The sequence below is a fragment of the Mesoplodon mirus genome, assembly GCF_964341445.2.
Source record: "Mesoplodon mirus genome assembly, chromosome: 15".
NCBI lineage: Eukaryota > Metazoa > Chordata > Mammalia > Artiodactyla > Ziphiidae > Mesoplodon > Mesoplodon mirus.
The window spans coordinates 23,607,145-23,628,756 of NC_138991.1; the positions used below are offsets into that span (position 1 = coordinate 23,607,145).

The 21,612-nt window shown below is 46.4% G+C and overlaps 1 protein-coding gene across 1 annotated transcript; it reads left to right on the top strand.

Annotated features, from left to right (window-relative positions):
* The first annotated feature begins 11 nt into the window (after positions 1-11).
* NFS1 (NFS1 cysteine desulfurase) lies at positions 12-19,368 on the top strand. Its single transcript, XM_082645831.1, has 13 exons — positions 12-170; positions 787-896; positions 1,603-1,719; positions 2,715-2,798; positions 5,901-6,053; positions 8,743-8,836; positions 9,576-9,710; positions 12,398-12,555; positions 12,965-13,070; positions 13,150-13,231; positions 13,867-13,950; positions 14,365-14,454; positions 18,622-19,368. Exons 1-13 carry the CDS (start codon positions 71-73, stop codon positions 18,683-18,685), a joined length of 1,377 nt encoding a protein of 458 aa, XP_082501957.1. The 5' UTR covers positions 12-70; the 3' UTR covers positions 18,686-19,368.
* Positions 19,369-21,612: the final 2,244 nt, after the last annotated feature.

Consider the following 21,612-nt stretch of genomic DNA (forward strand, 5'->3'; position numbering starts at 1 on the left):
CGCGGCGTAGTATTTCCGGGAGCCTGTAGCTGGGGACGGCAGCCATTTCGGGCGCAGGGCTGCCACCGAAATGATGTTACTGAGAACCTCTTGGAGGCTGGTGGCTGCGGCCGCCCCCGCCGCTCCGTGGCCGAGGGCGAAGGCACCCACTCGGGGGCTGCGCCTGTGCGGTACGATCCGGGGCCCGCTCGCTGCCACCTTCCCGGAGGCGAGGATCTTTCCCCTGGGCACGGGGACGCACCTGCGTATTCAGGAGCCTCCCTCTTCCGCCCGCTACCCAGACCCTCTGATCCTTCCTCTTGGCTTCCCCCCTCAAACTTTCTCATGCCGGCCCTCCGACCGGTTGACTTCGCCGCGCGTCCCCCTCCCGCACTTCAGATCCTTCCCTGCAGGCCCTCAGAGCCCTTGATGCTCGGCCTTCGGACCTCTCCTGGCCAAACTTTAGAGATGCCAGTCGTCCAGCCAGTAGCCTTTGAAGGAGATCTTACATACCGTCTCCACATTCCTTCTCAGTGGCTTTGCCCTTTCAGAGGTTTCCTCACTCCCAACGATGCAATTTGAATGTTGTCTTAGCACTCCCCTCCAAGAACCCTGTCTCTCTCCCTTACCTCTTTTTACAGTTGGCTCAAGTCTTCTGATGTTTTGTTACCTTTTCCACTGAGATTCGACCTCAGCATCCCTTAAATTTATCTCACCTCCATCCAGCTTTTACCTTCTGCTGTCTTGGATGCCCTGTGTGCAGAGTTGCATACTCTCACGTGGCCACTCGGTTCTATTTGTTGTCAGTTGTAGACCATGCTCCCCAGTCTGCTGTTCCCTCAGATGCAGCCACTGCTCCGGAGGCGGAATCAGTGCTGCGACCTCTGTATATGGATGTGCAAGCTACAACTCCTCTGGTAAGGATCGAGGGGCAGCTTTCCCCAAGCTGTTTTTAGGAATTATATTGTAGAAGTGGTAATGCACAGAAATGGCTGAATCCCTGTAGAAGTAAGAGCCATTGAGAACTGTGTGTTGGGAAAAGCAATGAGCCAGGAGTCAGGAGGCTTAAGTTGTAATCCTCTAAAAATGGCTTTACTACTTACTAGCTATTGATCTTGGACACATCACTCAGTGCAGGCACTCTGGTAGTAGTTAAAAGCATAGGCTCTGGAATTAGCTGGATTGCTACTTACTACGTGAATTTGGGCAAGAATTAAATAGGTTAAAAGACATAAAGTAGCCCTTAGAACAGCGCCTGGCGCATGATAAACACTTGAATATTAATGCACGTTTTCATCAACATGTGGGCTCTGTCATGTCCTGTGCTCTCGTAGATCACATTTCTTGGCAGGAGTGGAAACACCTGCAGACACGGCTATCAGGGCAATGTTTGTAGATTATCTGAGCAGATGGTAGAATAATCTGATTTAAGATGGGTTGGTAGGGGAGTATATTAGGCTAACATTTTGTTAGTACCTGAGGGGATGGAAGAATGAGGCCTAATCTAGGCAGGGTCTGAAGGGTTGGGAGTGTGCTGAGGCAGGTTGGGCAGGTCTCAGGGGATGGAGTGGGGCCCGAGTTAACTATGGGCTCAAGGAGACTGATCTGTTTTGTTATACTCAGGACCCTCGGGTGCTTGATGCCATGCTCCCTTACCTAGTCAACTACTATGGGAACCCACATTCCCGGACACATGCTTATGGCTGGGAGAGTGAGGCAGCCATGGAACGTGCTCGCCAGGTTAGTACAGAGGACTCCAGGAGGTTCTGATGTCAGAGGGTCAGTGGCCTGTGGGAGGCATTTCTTTTTTTGTAGCTGTGGGTGGAGGTGAAAATGGCTTGGGGCTCTCTCAGGAAGAGATTCAAAGAACAGGCCTTTGGAGTCCGTCTGAAGGCATTTGATTAGTTCCCACATTTCCTAGCTAAATGACCTTTGGCCAGTTATCTGATTTCTCGAAGCCTCAGTTTCCTCACACTGAAAATGGAGATTGGGAAGGGCCTGGGTTCGATCCCTGGTTGGGGAACTAAGATCCTGCAATCCGCCCAACATGGCCAAAAAAAAAAAGAAAGAAAGAAAAAGAAAATAGAGATTGTAGTAGTTCCTACTTCTTAGGGTTATTGGGTGGATTAAATCAGACAATTCTGGTGATGTGTTTATATATTTATTTATTTATTTATTTATTTTTGGCTGTGTTAGGTCTTCGTTTCTGTGCGAAGGCTTTCTCTAGTTGCGGCGAGCGGGGTCCACTCTTCATCGCAGTGCGCAGGCCTCTCACTGTTGCGGCCTCTCTTGTTGCGGAGCACAGGCTCCAGACGCGCAGGCTCAGTAGTTGTGGCTCACGGGCCTAGTTGCTCCGCGGCATGTGGGATCTTCCCAGACCAGGGCTTGAACCTGTGTCCCCTGCATTGGCAGGCAGATTCTCAACCACTGCACCACCAGAGGAGCCCTGGTGATGTGTTTATTAACATGATGCGTATACATACTAAGAGCTCAATAAGTGCTTTTTCAAAAACACCAAAGTTATTATTTTGTATTGGGCTGGAAAAGAGCCTGGGATCTGGGATGTAGCTGAATATATCCCCTTGTCTGATTCTAGTGGGTACAGAGCTGCTTCTTGAGCAGTTGATAGAATGCAGTGGAACTCTTCTTGCTCCAGACCTTTGTCTTAGTTGTCTCTGCAGCTGCAGTCCTGCCTAGGGAACTGATGCTACTTATTTTTGTTTCTTGGCTTGCAGCAAGTAGCATCTCTGATTGGGGCTGATCCTCGTGAGATTATCTTCACTAGTGGCGCTACTGAATCCAACAACATAGCAATTAAGGTAAGAGAAGGGAACCAAAGGGCATATCTGGGCTTTCCTGACCTGGGAGGTGGTGTCCTGCCATCATCTAGGCTCATATATATTTCCTAGCCACCCACTTTCACTCTATTGTGAAGAAAATACAGACACATACTCTTTCTGATTTGTTGCTTCCTTCAGCCCTTTGCAGTCTACTCTATCTTAAGTCTTTGCTCCTGTTGAACTGAGTTCAGTGAGGTAGTTGGATAGGAAAGGAGGTGGCTCTTGGACCATCAACCATGTGGTGTTTTGGACGGCAGCTACTTCAAAGGGTAAATAATGGTGACTCAACCCTTTTCCCCATCCTTTTGATCTAGTCACAGTGAAGTCCAGAATACACTTGTAATTGGATATATTTCTCTACTTCTTGTTACCAGCTTCACACTTATATCTGTGATTTCAGGGCTGCCTTCCTCTCAGCCTTCCCTTTCTTTCTGATGAGATCTGTTTGCAGCATGTTCCTCCTGTTTTCTTTAGATGTCCCTGTTTTGTACTGGTTGCTGTGGTGCCTTCTGCAGACATTCACTTGATCACCCATTCTGAGATTAGTCACTCTATCCTTAGGACCTACAGATCTTCGGTGCTAACAGAAGTAAAATTCCAGTCTCAGTAGTCATGTCGGTGTTTCACAGAACATAAACACGTCTGACTGGGTCTGGTTGCCAGGGTCACTTGTGTAAATACCAAGGCTCTGATAAATTGTGGGCTGCTGTAGGTTCAACTCTGGCTCCACCCCCTCTCACCACTGTCTCTCACCTGTGTTGCCAGTGTGGCTTTTTCTGACCTTGGACTGAGTAAAGGAGGCCTAGACCTGGGCCAGGTTCCAGAGTCATCAGTACTCTACCTGATCCCTTTAGAAGGAAGGTATCCTTCCTTGGGACTGCAGAGGCCACAGAGCCAGGGGTGTGGTCTTTCCAAAGATGAGGATGGTTTCTGGAATGGGGAGCATTTTCAGAACTTTGAAAATGTTTGCTTTGAAGGTTTCCGCAGATTCCCAAACCTAGAGGCCAAGGATTGCTGGAGTAGTTGCGACAGCTTTCCCCTAGTCTCCTAGACGGGTAGAATAAATATCTGTCTGCTATTAGAGGATTCAGCACTTTGGGTAAGTGAGATAGGAGGTGGGGAGGGAACTTCTAATGTTTTCATTTTTATGTTCCTTGTCCTCAAGAACATACAGGTTTTTTTGTTTTTTGTTTTCGTACAGTTTTTATGAAGTTATAATTTTGGCCTAATTAGTTTCATATTCTGCTTTTAAAGTAGTATTCTTATAAGCTCTGAGAGGGACTGGGTTGCACATTTTATTTATTTTAATTTTTTTAAAGGAATTCATGCATATATGGTGAGATTTTTTTTTTTAACCCTATGGAAAGGTTTAAAATAAAGTATAGGTCTTCCACTTCTTCCTCCCCTATTCTGACCTCAAGTCTGTTTAGTATTGTTCTAGAAAACAAATTATACATACATATGAATTTGCTTTTAATATTTTCACATATTGTAGCATGCCACATTTATTCTTCTGTAACCATTAATAACATATCCTATGTTTTTCCATTTCAAACTCCGTAGTTTTTAATATAACTATATTCTTTTTCATGGAGTTGTGTTATTGCAGTTTACTGTTCATTTCTCTGTTGTTGGATGTGTTTAATCTTTCTATGTTTTTAAGGATTGTAAATATAACTAAAGCATATTTTGTCTCTAAAGCCTCATCTATCCTTTGAAATATTTCCCTAAGGCAGGGGTCCCCAACCCCCGGGCCATGGACCGCTACCGGTCTATGAACCAGGCCGCACAGCAGGAGGTGAGCAGCAGACAGGCGAGCGAGTGAAGCTTCATCTGCCGCTCCCCATAGCTCGCATTACTGCCTGAACCCGGCCCCCCCCCATCCATGGAAGAACTGTCTTCCATGAAACTGGTCCCTGGTGCCAAAAAGGTTGGGGACCACTGCCCTAAGGTAAATTCCCAAAAGAGGAATCACAGTAAAGAGTGTGAATTCAGCTTTTAATTAATTCATCTTTATAAATGATTTCTGAAGAGATTATAGTGTAAATAATGCCATCAGCAAGGAATGTGTCTATGAGTTTCACTTCTGCACTGCCAGCTTTGGGTATCACCATATTTGCATGTTTTGTATTTAAATAGAAATAAAAGAGAAAGACTTTTCCTGGGATGCAAGGATAGCAATGTTCCCCACTTTCCACCTATGGTACAATAAAAAATATATTTGTTCTTTGTCCTGTGTTCCTGGCACAGGGCTTCTAAAACCTTGCAGTTTCCTGAATGCTAGGAATGTGTTTTGTTATTCATAACAAGCCCCTTTGTACCATACCTGAGTTTCTGGTGATGAAGTGATTCATGGTGGGCCCTTAGATAGTTTCAAGGGACATGCTGGCCACTCCAGAAGGACCAAGAATGTGATTAGAGAGTTGTAACTTTCATCTGGGGAAGAGAGGGGGGCTGGAGATGGAGTCCAGTCATATGGCCAATGATTTAATCAGTTGTGCCTGTGTTATGAAACCCCCATAAAATCTCTGGAAAACAAAACTCAGAGGAGCTTCCAGGTTGGCAAACTCATGGTTGTACTGGAAGGTGGCATTCTTAGATTTACAGGGAGAGGGCATGGAAACTCTGTGCCCCTCCCTGCCCCAGAACTTACCCTGTGCATCTCTTCCATTTGGCTGTTCCTGGGTTGTATCCTTTGTGACAAAGCTATGATAGTAATATAGTGTTTTCATTGAGTTCTGTGAATCATAGAGAATTATTGAACCTTAGGGGACTGTGGGAAGCCCTGTATTTGTAGCCAGCTGGGGAAGTATGGGTGGGTGACTTGTGACACCTAGGCCTTACGGCTGGCATCTGAAGTGGAGGCGGTCTTGTGGGACTGAGGCCCTTAATCTGTGGGATTTGCGCTAATTTGGGATAGTTAGTGTCAGAATTAAATTGAATTATAGGACATGCAGTTGGTGTCAGAGAATTGATGTTGGAGCATACTGCCTTTGTCCACTTACTCCCTACCACTAGGATGGAAGTCATTGCTGTCTCTCTGAGTATATTCTTCTTCCTTTCACCACTACCAATTTCTAGGGGGTGGCCAGGTTCTACAGATCACGGAAAAAGCACTTGATCACCACACAGACAGAACACAAATGTGTCTTGGACTCCTGCCGTTCACTGGAAGCTGAGGGCTTTCAGGTCACCTACCTCCCAGTGAAGAAGAGTGGGATCATCGACCTGAAGGTAAGAGGGACAAAATAGGAGGAGCCTGGCTTCATCCTATAAATCTATCTCTTCAGCCTCAGCTGGAGCTTGAAGGACTAGATCTAATGGTGAGGGAGGGGTTTAGAGAAATAGGCCTTGCAGTGTGACTCAGAGTATGTTCCCCTTGAGTGTGTACCATCTTCCTTTTCTGTGGAAGATTTGTTTCTCAGCTTTGTTGGTGCTTCCTGGTCTGTGTGAGAGCCAGCATGGGAAAGGTCTGGCCTCCTTCTCCCTGCACTGATGTTTCTCATCCTTCAAAAGAGTAGGGGTCATTTTTGTGAATAATATTTCCCTTTTTGGCCCATATCTTTTTTTTTTTTTTTTTTTTTTTTTTTTGCATTACGCGGGCCTCTCACTGTTGTGGCCTCTCCCATTGCGGAGCACAGGCTCTGGACGCGCAGGCCCAGCGGCCATGGCTCACGGGCCCAGCCGCTCCGCGGCATGTGGGATCCTCCCGGACAGGGGCACGAACCCGCGTCCCCTGCATCGGCAGGCGGACTCTCAACCACTGCACCACCAGGGAAGCCCTGGCCCATATCTTTATATGTCAACTTTGGGTCCAAGTATCTTCTCCACCAAATTTTGGATATCAGCATCCCTAGACAAATCCTAATATATAATTTGTGGACAGATCCCTGTGATGTGCAAATAGAGATAATTTTACTATTTTCTTTGCAACCTGGAGGGCTTTTATTTCTTTTTCTTGCCCAGTTGCCCAGGCAAGAACTTCTAGTACAAAGTTGAATAAAAGTGGTGAGAGCAGATACCCTTGTTTTCTTCCTGATCTTAGATGAAAGCTTTCACCATTAAGTAGGATGTTAGTCCCTGCCTTCAAGGAGCTTATATTCTAGTGAAGGGGACAGTTAACATGTAAGTAAACAAACACATAAATGAAATAATTATGAATTGGGATATATGCAATAAAGGAAGTAAACAAGAAGCTGAGAGAAATATAACTTTGAGAACCTACATCAGACCAGTGTCAGGGAAAGCATAATAGATGTTGGGAGGTTGATTACTAGTTTCTTTAAGATAAATATTTTAGTTAGGGCTTCCCTGGTGGCGCAGTGGTTGAGAGTCCGCCTGCCGATGCAGGGGACGCGGGTTCGTGCCCTGGTCCGGGAAGATCCCACATGCGGCGGAGCAGCTGGGCCCGTGAGCCATGGCCGCTGAGCCTGCGCGTCTGGAGCCTGTGCTCTGCAATGGGAGAGGCCACAGCAGTGAGAGGCCTGCGTACCGCAAAAAAAAAAAAAAAAAAAAAAAAAATTTAGTTAAATGTGGTCCCTACCTCAGTGTTGAAAATAGTAGCCTTTTTTTTTTACTACTTACTTTGTTCTTTGCTGCTTTTTACCCTAACAACCTTATGTAGGAAAGGCTCCCCCTCTTTTTTTTATTAAACTTTTAATTTTTAAATAATTATAGATTCTCATGCAGTTGTCAGAAGTAATACAGAGAGATCTCATGTACCCTCTGTCAGTTTCCCTTAATGATAACATCTTACAGAAGTATAGTATAATATTACAACCAGGATATTGATGTTGATAGAATCTATCCATCTTGCTCTGATTTCCCCAGTTTTACTTGTACTCACTTGTGTGTATGTTTAGCTCTATGCAGTTTCATCACATGTGTAGTTTCATGTAACTATCACCACAATGATGCTTCATGGTCTTTTTTTTTTTTTAAGATTAATTAATTAATTAATTAATTAATTTAATTTTTGGCTGCGTCGGGCCTTAGTTGTGGTACGCAGGATCTTTGTTGAGGCGTGCAGGATCTTTCGTTGCGGCGCGCAGGCTGTTCATTGTGGTGCGTGGGCTTCTCTCTAGTTGCGGCCTGCGGGTTTTCTCTTCTGTAGTTGTGGCATGCAGGCTTCAGGGCGCGCGAGCTCAGTAGTTGTGGTGCATGGGTTTAGTTGCCCCACGGCATGTGGGATCTTAGTTCCCTGACCACGATCAAACCCAGATCAGATCCGCCTGCGTTGTAAGGTGGATTCTTTACCACTGGACCACCAGGGAAGTCCCATGGTCTTCTTTTAAAGCCACTAATTTGATCTCCATTTCTTTAATTTTGTCTTTTCAATAATGTTATGTAAATGGAATAATATAGTACGTAACCTTTTGGGATTGGCTCTTTTAATTTAGCATAAGTCTTTGGCGAGTCATTTAAGTTGTTGCATGTCTCAGTAGTCTGTACCTTTTTATTGCTGAATAGTATTCCATGTAATGGAAGTACACAGTTTCTTTAACCATTTACCTGTTGAAGGACATCCGGGTTGTTTTTAGGTTTTGGCTATTATGAATAAAGCTACCATGAACATTTATGTATCGGTTTTCTGGTGTGAATTTAAGTTTACATTTCCCTGAGGTAATGCCCAAGAGTGCAATTACTGGGTCATATGGTAATTTCATGTTTAGTTTTATAAGAAACAAAAATTACCAAACTGTTTTTCAGTGTGGTTGTACCATTTTAGGTTCCCACCAGCAGTATATGAGTGATCCAGTTTCTTTGCATCCTTGCCAGCATTTTGTGTTGTCACTATTTTAATTTTACCCACTCCGGTAGGTGTGTAGTGAAAGGCCCCTTTTCAAGACTAAGCTTGCATACATTCTGAGTTAGGGAGGACTTTGTTGGTACTATATAGTTTCCTTACTCCTGATATTCTTAGGAACTAGAGGCTGCCATCCAGCCGGATACCAGTCTGGTCTCAGTCATGACAGTGAACAATGAGATTGGAGTGAAGCAGCCCATTGCAGAAATAGGTGAGTATCATGGGTGGACCCTGACGCTTGCCCACCACTGGGATCCATCTGAGGAGAAGGACTGGACTAGGAGCTGTAACACTTTATAGAATGAGGTAAGGAAACTAAGAGAGAGAGAGCTTCAGTTCCTTGTTCAAGGACATATTGTAAATAGCATAGCTAGTATTTGAATCCAGGTGTAGTACCCTTTATGTTGTTTTCATTTTATTGCACTTGGTGCAGAAAACAAAACAAAAAACCTCCACCTTTTTTCTCTTCCTCTTTCACCTTTTTTGTTTTAGAACATCTCTTTACTATGCTCATAGAGCCAGAGGCACTCGCCCTGTAACCTCTTAGGTACATTAGCAAATAGATCTGTTAATCTTTGCTTCTTTTAAATCAAAAGGATCTAAAAGTTAATCTGATACAATGAAAGGCCAGTGTTAATGAGGTAGGAAGAGTCTTATCTTTTTATTTTTTTTTATTTTTTTTTATTTTTTTAGGAAGAGTCTTAAGAATCAGAATATCGGGGGTGTTTTGATTGGGTGTTTTGCACTTGCTCTTGTTTATTCTAGTCAAGGACACTAGAGCTGAGAATGAGAGAGAGACAGAGACAGAAAGAGAGAGAAGTGATTTACTATGTGGCTAGTGGCCAATGCCATGTATAATTTTGCCTTAGAACTCATGGTACATTGTGGGACCACTGCCAGGTTACTTCCTAACATTGTGCTCTGGTTCTTCCCCTTTGTTGTTTTCTCAGGGCACATTTGCAGTTCCAGAAAGGTGTATTTCCATACTGATGCAGCCCAGGCTGTTGGAAAAATCCCCCTCGACGTCAACGACATGAAAATTGATCTCATGAGCATCAGTGGTCACAAAATCTATGGTCCGAAAGGTACTAGCCCCTCCTAGAGTTCCTGCTCTCTGGACCTCCCGGCAAACTCTTTGACAGGTGTTCCTGGGACTCATTTGGGACTATCACTGCTCTCAGAGGAAACTGTATATTCAGAGTGCCCTGCAGAATGCAAGTGTCATTTAGCAATAGCTAGGAACATGTGCTTATTGGTAGATTCTAGCAGTTACTATATAGCAGGCCATTCTTCACTGGTCTCTTTAGAAAATACTTTCATGTAGATGTTAATTTGGTTGAGGAACAAAGGTTTTGTCATATAAAATTAGCTGGATAAGTCCAGTTATCTTGTCTACCCCATTGTGATTTGCAGATCAGTATTCTTTGAGTTCTTCATTCCCTCGTGTCTTGCTTTAGCCTTAGGGGAAGATTGTATGGGCTTTTATGTTTCTTGGTGTTTGTTCCTAGTTTTAGTAGTCTTTGCTCCTATCAATCTCTCAAGGATACTTGTCTGTTTCCTATGGTCCTATTGGCCTAGGAATGTTTTCTAGCTGGAATTGTGCCTCTGCACCCCAATCTTTGGGAAGAGACTATTGTCCTCTATTTTATGGAGGTAGCCATCCAAAATGAACAACTCCTCCTCTGTCTGTTGGGTGAGGGCCTGTGGTGGTTGGTTCTGCCAGTACACTTGCTGTGTCTGCGGGGTGTGTCATCTGGATGTACGCCTTGTGGAAAAAGGTGTGATAACTCCTGGAAGTATATAAGAGGGGCTTCTTCTGAAGGCTCCCAGAGGTTGTAAAGAGTGTTTTTGTAAGCCCAACAGGTGTTCTATCTTTAACCAAAATTGGCTTATTGGCTTTTTTTGTAGATAAATCTGTTTTGATAAAATTAACTCATATTGAGCAGAAGCTCTGATCAGCACTTAAATGTGTACAGGTATCCCTCACTATCCAAACTCTTGCTTTTTGAACTCAGGATCTAAATAGATTTAGATAATATGGTATCCTTCACTATCCAGATGTAGTATCTGAGCACTGACTCTCTGAACCTGGGAACTGCAGAGATTCAGAAAGTGTAGGATACTTGAATTTGATTTTATTTTAATGGGGAAATGAAATATTTCTTAATAAATGCAGTTTGGCACATAAATTATTTTAAAACTAGGGTGCTTCATAATAAATTTGGGAACCATTGCCTTACTTGCTATGGTACTTGTAGTCTCTGCCTCAATAGTCAGTAGTTGTTCTGTGAGGGAGAAGGTGACCTTTAGCAAGTGCTCACTCTATTCAAAACCCTTGGCTACTTAGTGAATATCTTTGTACATTCATGCTCATATTTTGGTATGAAATTCCCATAAACAGATTTGCTGAGTCACAAGTTGTATACATTTTTAAGTTTTGATAGATCCTAGGAGATTATGCTAATTTTTACTTCCATTCTGACTTCTCCCCTTTTTTTCCCTCAAGGTTTTAATTTTTTTAAAAATTAAAAATTTTTATTCTATTTAGACAAGGTAATATGGTTCAAAATTCAAAAGCTGCAAAAAAGTACACTGTGGCAAGTCTCTCACCTCTGTCTCTAAGCCATGCAGTTCCCCCTAGGGAGACAGTTTCTTGAGTATTTTTCTAGAACTATTTTATGCATTTATAATCACATATATGGGACTTCCCCGGTGGCACAGTGTTTAGGAATCTGCCTGCCAGTGCAGGGGACACGGGTTTGAGCCCTGGTCTGGGAAGATCCCACAGGCTGCGGAGCAACTAAGCCCATGCACTGCAACTACTGAGCCTGCGCTCTAGAGCCCACGAGCCACAGCTGCTGAGCCCGCGTGCCACAACTACTGAAGCCCGCGCCGCCTAGAGCCCGTGCTCCGCAACAAGAGAAAGCCCATGCACGGCAACCAAGACCCAACATGGCCAAAAACAAACAAACAAACAAACAAACAAATTTATAATCACATATATACTTCCCCCCCTTCCCCCTTTTTTTTTTTTTTTGGCGGTACGTGGGCCTCTCACTGTTGTGGCCTCTCCCGTTGCGGAGCGCAGGCTCCGGACGGGCAGGCTCAGCGGCCATGGCTCACGGGCCCAGCCGCTCTGCGGCATGTGGGATCTTCCTGGACCCGGGCACGAACCCATGTCCCCTGCATCGGCAGGCGGACTCTCAACCACTGCGCCACCAGGGAAGCCCCCCTTCCCCTTTTTTACTCAAACAGTAGCATACTACACTCATTGCATCTTCCCCTAACAATGCATCTTTAATTTTTTTAAACTGAAGTACAGACATTATTCACATTTCACCAGTGTTCTAACAACGTACCTTGGAGATTTTATAGTGGTAGTACAGAAGGAGCTTCCTGATTCTTTTATACACCTCCTTTGAATTTCAGGCATGGATGTACCATAATTTATTTGCCCATTTTCCTGATTATGGACATCTAAGTTGTTTCCAATTTTTTGCTATTATGAATAATGCTGCGTTGCATGATGTCATTTTATACATGCATAGGGAGCTACTTTAAACCATTTTGGCTATCACTCCTTCTGGTATAAAATAACTTGGATAAATACTATGCTTTTGCTGCTGTTTCTTCTTTTCCCCCAATTTTTTTTTTGAAAAATGTCAAGCTTACAGAAAAGTTGAAAGAATATTTTGACCCCTTTGAAAAATGATATTTTGTTTCATCTGCATTTTCCTTTTTCTCTTTTTTTGTAATAAACTTTGTTTCCCAGGGGTTGGTGCCATCTACATTCGCCGCCGGCCCCGTGTGCGTGTGGAGGCCCTGCAGAGTGGAGGGGGGCAGGAGCGGGGCATGCGGTCTGGGACAGTCCCCACACCCTTGGTGGTGGGGCTGGGGGCTGCGTGTGAGGTGGCACAGCAAGAGATGGAGGTATGCGGAGAGCAGTTCCCTCCCACAGATTCTTCCCCTGTGCTGGGTCTCCCGTGTTGAGGCTTCTGGGCATGACTGGGTCAGATCTTTGCCAGAAGAGGAGGTTTAAGAAAACTATCTTTGTCCCAGTGCTGCTGGCATCTTATTGAGGGAGGTGTTATGGGCTCCAAAATCCAGGCGCTTCAGTAGTTATCAGCTCATTTATTCTGGGTTATTGAAACCATCTGTCCAGTTATTGAGCATCTCTGTGCTCAGTCTTGGGGATACAGTGGTCTCCTTGAGCAACACAGGGCAAGAGGTGGGTCAGATGCACAGTCACTTCTGGGCACTGGGCAGGGCTCCTCGTCCTGTGTGTTTCTGAGCTGTTAATGGTCACTTAATGCTTAGTCCTCCCTTGCCTGCTCCTCAGTATGACCACAAGCGGATCTCGAAGTTAGCAGAACGACTGACACGGAAGATAATGAAGAGCCTTCCAGACGTGGTGATGAATGGGGACCCTGAGCACCATTACCCAGGTACAGACGTGCCCATTCTCTCCCCATCTGGAAGAGCTGGAGACTCTGAGCCTTCTCTCATAGTAATTCACTCTTCCAGGCTGTATCAACCTCTCCTTTGCGTATGTGGAAGGGGAGAGTCTGCTGATGGCACTCAAGGATGTTGCCTTATCCTCGGGGAGGTGAGTTGGACTGGATAGACAGGGACTGTGGCAGGACCAGTTAGTCTGGCTTTAAGTGTTAGGTTAATAAGCTTCCCATTGTGGAGACGACAGGCACAAGAGCTCTTAGTTGAGAGTAAAAGTCATTTTGTAAGCACCTATTTTTAGCTGGCTGGGCACAGGCTAAAGTTTGCCACCCTAGGAGGGCCTCCTGTGGTAGAGTTTTGTGCCTTTTGTGGTCCCAGGAGATGTATGTATCTGTTCTAGTGTTATTCTGGTAGTTCTGTTACAGGCCTCCAGAATTCAAGGATGCTTCAGAGGCCACCAAGGGCTTCGCTGCTGTCCAGGCCTGGACAGATAATGCATCCGGTTGTAGGGGAGTGAACCCCTGGTGCCTGCTGCCTCTTGGTGTGACACCTAGCTCACGTGGTATCATGCTCTGTCATGCTTTGGCAGTGTCCTCCTCAAGGAGGTTATCCTCCACAGGGGCCAGGGCAGCTAGCAGCATCTGGCCCTTTCGCTGTGTCAGATTAGAATGTCTCTTTTGTCTCCATGGTATGACTTCAGGGGTCTGAGGGTGGGAGCAAGACTGGAGGTTTGTGGCCAAAAGCAGATTTATTGCTGAACTGAGCAAGGCTCTGTGTCTTTCTCCTCAGTGCCTGCACCTCTGCATCCCTGGAGCCCTCTTACGTCCTTCGAGCAATTGGCGCTGATGAGGATTTAGCTCACTCTTCTATCAGGTCGGTCATGTGAGCTGCAGCATTTATGAAAGGCATCCTCTTTTGTATTCTTCTTCTCCTGTTAGAGTCTTCCTCAATTTAGTTAAACTTATCCCTCCTTCATTCTTCATGAAAGTTTCTCTAGCAGTGGTTCGCAGACCTCATCGACTGTCACCTGGGAAGTTTGTGAAAGATGAAGAGGTCTGAGTGCCACACTAGAGATTCTGATTCATTAGGTTTGGAGGAGCAGTAGGAAACTTCTAGAGTGATTCTGAGGTGGCGCACAGACCATGTTCGGAGAAACTCTGCCCGCTAGGGGAGGGACCATGTTCTCTCCATGTCTTTTGTGGAGTAGATCCTCATTGAGCATTTGCTGAATGAATTTACCCTGGTGCCACAGGTCTGATGCAGAGCTCCTCTCTGTGTCTTTTTCAGGTTTGGCATCGGCCGTTTCACTACAGAGGAGGAAGTAGACTACACAGTGGAGAAGTGCCTTTACCATGTGAAGCGTCTTCGAGAAATGAGGTATGCACTGTTGTACCAGAGACCCTTTGGAAGAAACTGCTGTGCTGGCTCCTCTCTTATCCTTAGGCTGTGTATTCACACTGCCAGAAACCAAAGTTTGAGAATCCTTGAATTTTAGGATTTAGAGATACCACAAAGCAGGAAAGTGGATCCTCTTGGCTACTTGTTTTTAGAGTATGAAAAGGTGTCTTTAAAAACTAAAGAACTGGGGCTTCCCTGGTGGCGCAGTGGTTGAGAGTCCGCCTGCCGATGCAGGGGACATGGGTTCGTGCCCCGGTCCAGGAGGATCCCACATGCCGCAGAGCGGCTGGGCCCGTGAGCCATGGCCGCTGGGCCTGCACGTCCGGAGCCTGTGCTCCGCAATGGGAGAGGCCACAATGTGAGAGGCCCGCGTACCGCAAAAAAAAACACAAAAACTAAAGAACTGGACTCCCCTGGTGGCGCAGCGGTTAAGAATCCGCCTGCCAATGCAGGGGACGTGGGTTCGAGCCCTGGTCCGGGAAGATCCCACATGCCGCAGGGCAACTAAGCTTGTGTGCCACAACTACTGAGCCTGCGCTCTAGAGCCCATGAGCAACAACGACTGAAGCCCGCGTGCCACAACTACTGAAGCCCATGCACCTAGAGCCTGTGCTCCGCAACAAGAGAAGCCCCTGCTCGCCGCTGCTAGAGAAAGCCCACACACAGCAAAGAAGACCCCACGTGGCCAAAGAACAAAAAAAACCCCTAAAGAACTGAATAAATTCAGATGTTTTTCATTATTTAATTAAATTTTATTTATTTGGCTGCATGGCTTTTAGGATCTTAGTTCCCTGACCAGGGATTGAACCCGTGCCCCCTGCAGTGGAAGTGCGGAGTCTTTTTTTCTTTTTTTTTTAAAACAGAGAACAGGAGTATTTATTTATTTATTTCAAAATTTATTTATTTATTTTTGGCTGTGTTGGGTCTTCGTTTCTGTGCGAGGCTTTCTCTAGTTGTGGCAAGTGGGGGCCACTCTTCATTGCGGTACACGGGCCTCTCACTATCGCGGCCTCTCTTGTTGCGGAGCACAGGCTTCAGATGCGCAAGCTCAGTAGTTGTGGCTCGCGGGCCTAGTTGCTCCACGGCATGTGGGATCTTCCCAGACCAGGGCTCGAACTCGTGCCCCCTGCATTAGCAGGCAGATTCTCAACCGCTGCGCCACCAGGGAAGTCCCGAAGTGCAGAGTCTTAACCACTGGACCGCCAGGGAATTCCCCGTTATTTTATTTTATTTATTTATTTAAAAAATTTTAAAATTTATTTTTGTTTTTGGCTGTGTTGGGTCTTCGTTGATGTGTGCGGGCTTTCTCTAGTTGTGGAGAGTGGGGCTCTGTTGTGGTGCGCGGGCTTCTCACTGCGGTGTCTTCTTTTGTTGCAGAGCACAGGCTCTAGGCGCTTAGGCTTCAGTAGTTGTGGCTCGCGGGCTCTAGAGCGCAGGCTCAGTAGTTGTGGTGCACGGGCTTGGTTGCTCCACGGCATGTGGGATCTTCCTGGACCAGGGCCCGAACCCGTGTCCCCTGCATTGGCAGGCGGATTCTTAACCACTGCGCCACCAGGGAAGCCCCCCCATTATTTTATTGATAGTATTAATAGTTGTCATTGCAGCAATATCAATACAAAATTCGTGATTTGTTGACTAAGTTTAGGAAAACTCTCTTTAAGATAGGGATTTTTGGGCTTCCCTGGTGGCGCAGTGGTTGGGGGTCCGCCTGCCGATGCGGGGGACACGGGTTCGTGTCCCGGTCCAGGAGGATCCCACATGCCGCGGAGCGACTGGGTCCGTGAGCCATGGCCGCTGAGCCTGCGCGTCCGGAGCCTGTGCTCCGCAACGGGTGAGGCCACAGCAGTGGGAGGCCCACATACAGCAAAAAAAAAAAAAAAAAAAAAAGATAGGGATTTTTAAGATAGGGAACTTAATTTGGGTTCTGTGGCTGGACTTCAGGAGGTACATGATAGCCCTGAAATTGTATGCTAAGTGTTTTACAGTTGTGCATTTTCTTTGGAAGACAGTCCATAGTTTTCATAAGATACTCAAAAGGTTAAGAACCATTATTCAGGACTTCCCTGGTGGCACAGTGGTTAAGAATCCGCCTGCCAGTGCAGGAGACACGGGTTCGAGCCCTGGTCCAGGAAGATTGCACATGCCGCAGAGCAACTAAGCCCGTGCGCCACAACTTCTGAGCCTGCGCTCTAGAGCCTGTGCTCCACAACAAGAGAAGCCACCGCAATGAGAAGCCCATGCACCGCAACAAAGAGAAGCCCCCACTTGGTGCAACTAGAGAAAAAGCCCGCACGCAGCAACAGACCCAATGCAGCCAAAAAAATTAAAAATAAATAAATAAATTTATTAAAAAAAAAAAAAGAACCATTACTCAGAGTTTTCTTTGTAAAGATGCTTATAAAGGTCAAGAGATGCTTTACCAGCCAGCTGCTACCAGGGGTTCCCCTAGTAGCCATAGAGCTCTGCTTCCTTATGGGAACATCAGGGCCTCTGGACTTTTTCAGATCTCTGTTTTGGCTCAATTTGACTTTGAAGATTCTCTTGGTCTAGTTGGTGAGAATGAGAAAGTTCTGTGACTGTGCATCTGACCCACCTATTGCCCTGTGTTGCTCATGGAGATGCTTCCCTTTGTGAGCTCTCCCAGGCCTTGCTGGGCTCTGGATTTTCCTTTGCAGGGTCTAATTGTATTGCTTAAATATCTGTAGCTTGCTTAGATTCTTCCTTGGCTTGGCTTTCTGGTACTCTCTGGCACACTCAGAGCACATTTCTACTGACTGTGCTGCCAGGAAAGACTTATTCTTCCTATCTGTATGGTTTCAGCATTTTCACCCTATTCCTTCTGATCCTTTAGAAACTGAATTCAACCTGGTCTCATTACCCTCAGCCAGAGTTTTATTTTGTGAGCCTATGATATTAAGTGACCTTCCCTAAAAAGAAGGGACAGGAAGGAGATGGCTAACTTTAAGGAGACTTGGAAAATGTCAAATAGAAAGGTGTGCTGGGGGACTTCCCTGACGGTCCAGTGGTTAAGACTCTGTGCTTCCACTGCAGGGGGAACGGGTTCGATCCCTAGTCGGGGAACTAAGATCCCTGCATGCCATGGGGCATGGCCAAAAATAAATTAAAAAGAAAGAAAGAAAGGCATTCTGGGAATGCATAGTGTAGTGGAGAGAGATAAACCAAGAATAGAATGAAATTGGGTAGAAGAAAGTTAACTGGAGAAATCCAAACCAAAATCCCATGGTCATAACACATTGAAGTAATATCTGGTCTGGGAACATTATCTAAGGCATTCAAGCTGAAGGGGATCAGAGCTTAGCAGAGAGATCCAGCAGCAGTTCCCGTATGAGATGGGATGCCCAGGTCTAAGATCCAAAAGATCCTTTTGAATGGAGCCAGGGATGTTGGAAGCATAGTGAACTCTGGGGAGATGAATCTGGTGAGAACTGGATAAGGGTGCTACATATTCAGGTGATTTAGGGCTAAGTTCTGTCTCTGAGAACTAGAGCAAAACCAAGAAACAAGGGGACTTGCCTGGTGGTCCAGTGGTTGAGACTCCACTCTCCCAATGTAGGGGGCCCCGGTTTGATCCCTGGTCAGGGAACTAGGGTCCCGCATGCCACAACTAAAGATCCTGCACGCAGCAACGAAGATCCCACATGCCACAACTAAGACCCAGTGCAGCCAAATAAATAAATTTAAAAAAACCCTAAACAAACTGAGAAACAAGTGCTGAAAAGTCCATTTGTGTGTGTGTGTGGGGGGGGTGGTTAGTAGAGAGGCTGAAACTCGCTGCTTACACACCTTCCAAGAGTCTTGATTCCCCCAGGGAAACTGTCCATAGCCTCTCATGACTGGGATGAGAGCTTCATGAATATAACCACACTTGACGCTGTTGGCTTGGCCCCATTGGAGCTGAGCCTGGGGTACCTAGTTATTAATGTTGGCAGCTGGGGAGAGGCTAGAGCTGACAAGCACTTACATATAGCTGAGAAAGACTTGATAACCTCTTGTGTTGGGGTCTATCAAGGCAAGGAGGTAGAGGAGAGACGAGCAGATGGAGGCAAGTCAAGGCTTACAGCCCAGGAGCCAGTGCTGGCTGCTTCCTAAGCCTTCACTCATCCAAATACCTCTTCTCTTTGGCAGCCCTCTCTGGGAGATGGTGCAGGATGGCATTGACCTCAAGAGCATCAAGTGGACCCAACACTAGAAGAGTGGGCCTCTGACTTTGTGCTGGCCTGGCTTCTCCTGCCTCATCAACCCATGCACAGCCAGGTACCTTGTTACCCGCAGTGGCTGTTCCATGTTCACACCAGAATTGGTATAGCGCAGTCGACTTCAGCATTGGCCTGCTTCCAAGACAGAAACATGAGAAAACAATCTTTCTCCAGCCTCAGCTCCTTTGGTGGGGAACACTACCTATTTCTCTCCAGGAGTCCTTCTGTGGTCTTATAGTGAGTGGATGTTCTCATCCTGAAACAGGAGGGACATTTGCTATGAATGATATTGCTACTGCTTGGGGAGCCTATACCCTTGGTGGGGGGAGCCCGAGGAACCAGAAGAAGGCTCTTTGTTCAGGGACCCTGATGCTCTGCTTGGACATTTGAGTTGTTGCTTACTGCTGCTCAGAGAGATTGACTCCTTTAGAATCAAGCATAATCATCTATGATTTCATCTTTTTTGTGGCTCCAAAGGCTACCTTTTCATATTGACTATAGACTGAACAGCAAGTTCCTTAGAAGGCTTGTCTCCTTTGTGTTCTTGTCCTTCTTTTCTTTTGACCTAATGGAGCCAGAAATATGTGTATGACTCTACCTATTATTGTACTAATTTATGTTTCTTTTTAAAAAATTGTTAATTTGCAAATTAGAGAAATAAAATCACCTTCCTCTATTTATTCTGTGACTTTATGAGAGGCTCAGGGAGAATTCCAAGCTGTACTTGGGAATCGTGGAGTAAGACTACCACTCCACTTGATTTCCATAGCTGAGTCTGCTTGCCTATCTCTTCAGTCAACAATTAATTGCATGCCTCTCAGGTGCCTGACATTATTCTGGATAAACTGGTTAACAGGACCAAAAAGGACCCTCATTGAGCTTTCATTCTAGTAGACAGAAAGTAAGAATTAGGGCTTCCCTGGTGGTGCAGTGGTTGAGAGTCCGCCTGCCGATGCAGGGGACACGGGTTCGTGCCCCGGTCTGGGAAGATCCCACATGCCGCGGAGCAGCTGGGCCCGTGAGCCATGGCCGCTGAGCCTGTGCATCCGGAGCCTGCGCTCCGCAACGGGAGAGGCCACAACAGTGAGAGGCCCACGTACCGCAAAAAAAAAAAAAAAAAAAAAATTCAGAAGAAAGTAAGAATTAAACAAAAAGGCTATTATAGATTGTGATGAGTGCTATGGCAGAAATAGAGTGGAAAGGGGAAGTAATGGAGAAAACCTACCATGCTGGGTGTACTAGGAAAGTTTTGTTGAGCAGGTGTTAATTAAGCAAAAACATGATTTCTAGCCATCGAAAGAGCTAGGGATGAGTGAGGAATAAGGAACAGCAAGAGCAAAGGGCCTGAGGCATAAAAAAACATGGTGTGTTTTGAGAAACTGAGAGAAGGCCAAAATAGCCAGAGTAGAGTTTTTCCATTTGTGGGTCTGAAACCACAGGTGGGATGTTACCAGCACTAAAAAGGGTGAGAGAAAATGTGGCCAATGGAGAAAAGGGCACTATTCAAGTTCATGTCCCCTTGCCTATGTCTGACTTGTCACAAATCAAAACTAAATTGGGATCTTTTGGTCGGGACCCCACCAATTTTATTCGGGAATTCAGAGGAACTCAGGGTGGCTTTCGATCTGACCTGACCGGACATCTATGTCGTCTTGACCACCTGTTGTACCCTAGAGGAAAAGTCCCATATTTGGTCCCTAGGGTGGGCTTGGGCAGATGAAGCACATGCCTGCACCCCTGACAATGCCCATCCACCTGGGGCTGTCCGTGACACAAAAGGCATCCCTAGAGGGAAACAGGCCTCTGCCCTGTCCGCGAGGGACCTGAGGTTGCGCTCTAGACTGGGGCATCCCCCGAATAGAGGACCTCTTGAGGCGCCCTCTGTCTGACAGAGGCCTCCTGAGGCCCGGTCCATCACCCCAAGACCAGGAAGGGAAGCGGGTCTCGGGCCAACCCAGAGGGGGAAACTCACTGGTTTTGTGGCGACTCGTTTGAAGTACCTGGAGATGTTGGTGGATCAGGATGGACGGTCGTCAAGGGAGGATGGAAAGGGAAAGGGGATCTCACAGCGTGCCTGGATTCGCCCCAACGAGCTGCTGCTGCCGACTGCACCAGCCGTTGGAAGTGAGGAGTCCCAAGGCTAGGGCCAAAGGACACTGCCACCCCATCGGGCAGGAATGGTCGCTCAGTATGGGACCGGGTTTTAGGTCTTCGGAAGAGTCGCCTCGGCCAGGACGCTTTAATCCCCGGTCTCCAGGGACCTCAGACCATAGGCAGTGTTGAAGAGGCGAAAAGACCGTTTCCAGAACGTACCCCTTAGGTCGACAGCGAGTCGGAGTCCCGTCCTGCAAGCCTTCACCTCCCGCCGAGGAGTAACCCAGGCCGGGGAACTTCAATTGCCTGGAGTCAGTAGGCTGATCGCTACGTGGCGGAAGACGGATCGGAAAGGGCAGAGAGAGCACCCTACCCGCCACCAAAATGCCGAGGAGTGTGGCGATGAGGATGGCAACGCGGGTGGTAAAAGAATTTACTGAGCCAGGGACTTCCCTGGCAGTCCAGTGGTTAGGACTCCGCGCTTCCACTGCAGGGGGCAGGTGTTCGATCCCTGGTGGGGGAACTAAGACCCTGCATGGCGTGGTGCGGCATAAAAAAAAGAAAGGAAAAAAAGGAATTTACTGAGCCAGAAGTGAGGGTGCAAGTAGTTGTGGCACACAGGCTTAGCTGCTCCTCAGCATGTGGGATCTTCCCGGACCAGGGATCGAACCCGTGTCCCCTGCATTGGCGGGCGGATTCTTAACCAGTGCCCCACCAGGGAAGTCCTGGATTGAAATTTTTAAATGGGAAAAAAAGAATCAGATTTTGGTTCTTCTGTCAGGGCATCATCAGTAGAACTAGGCACCATTTTGTGGTCCATTTAATC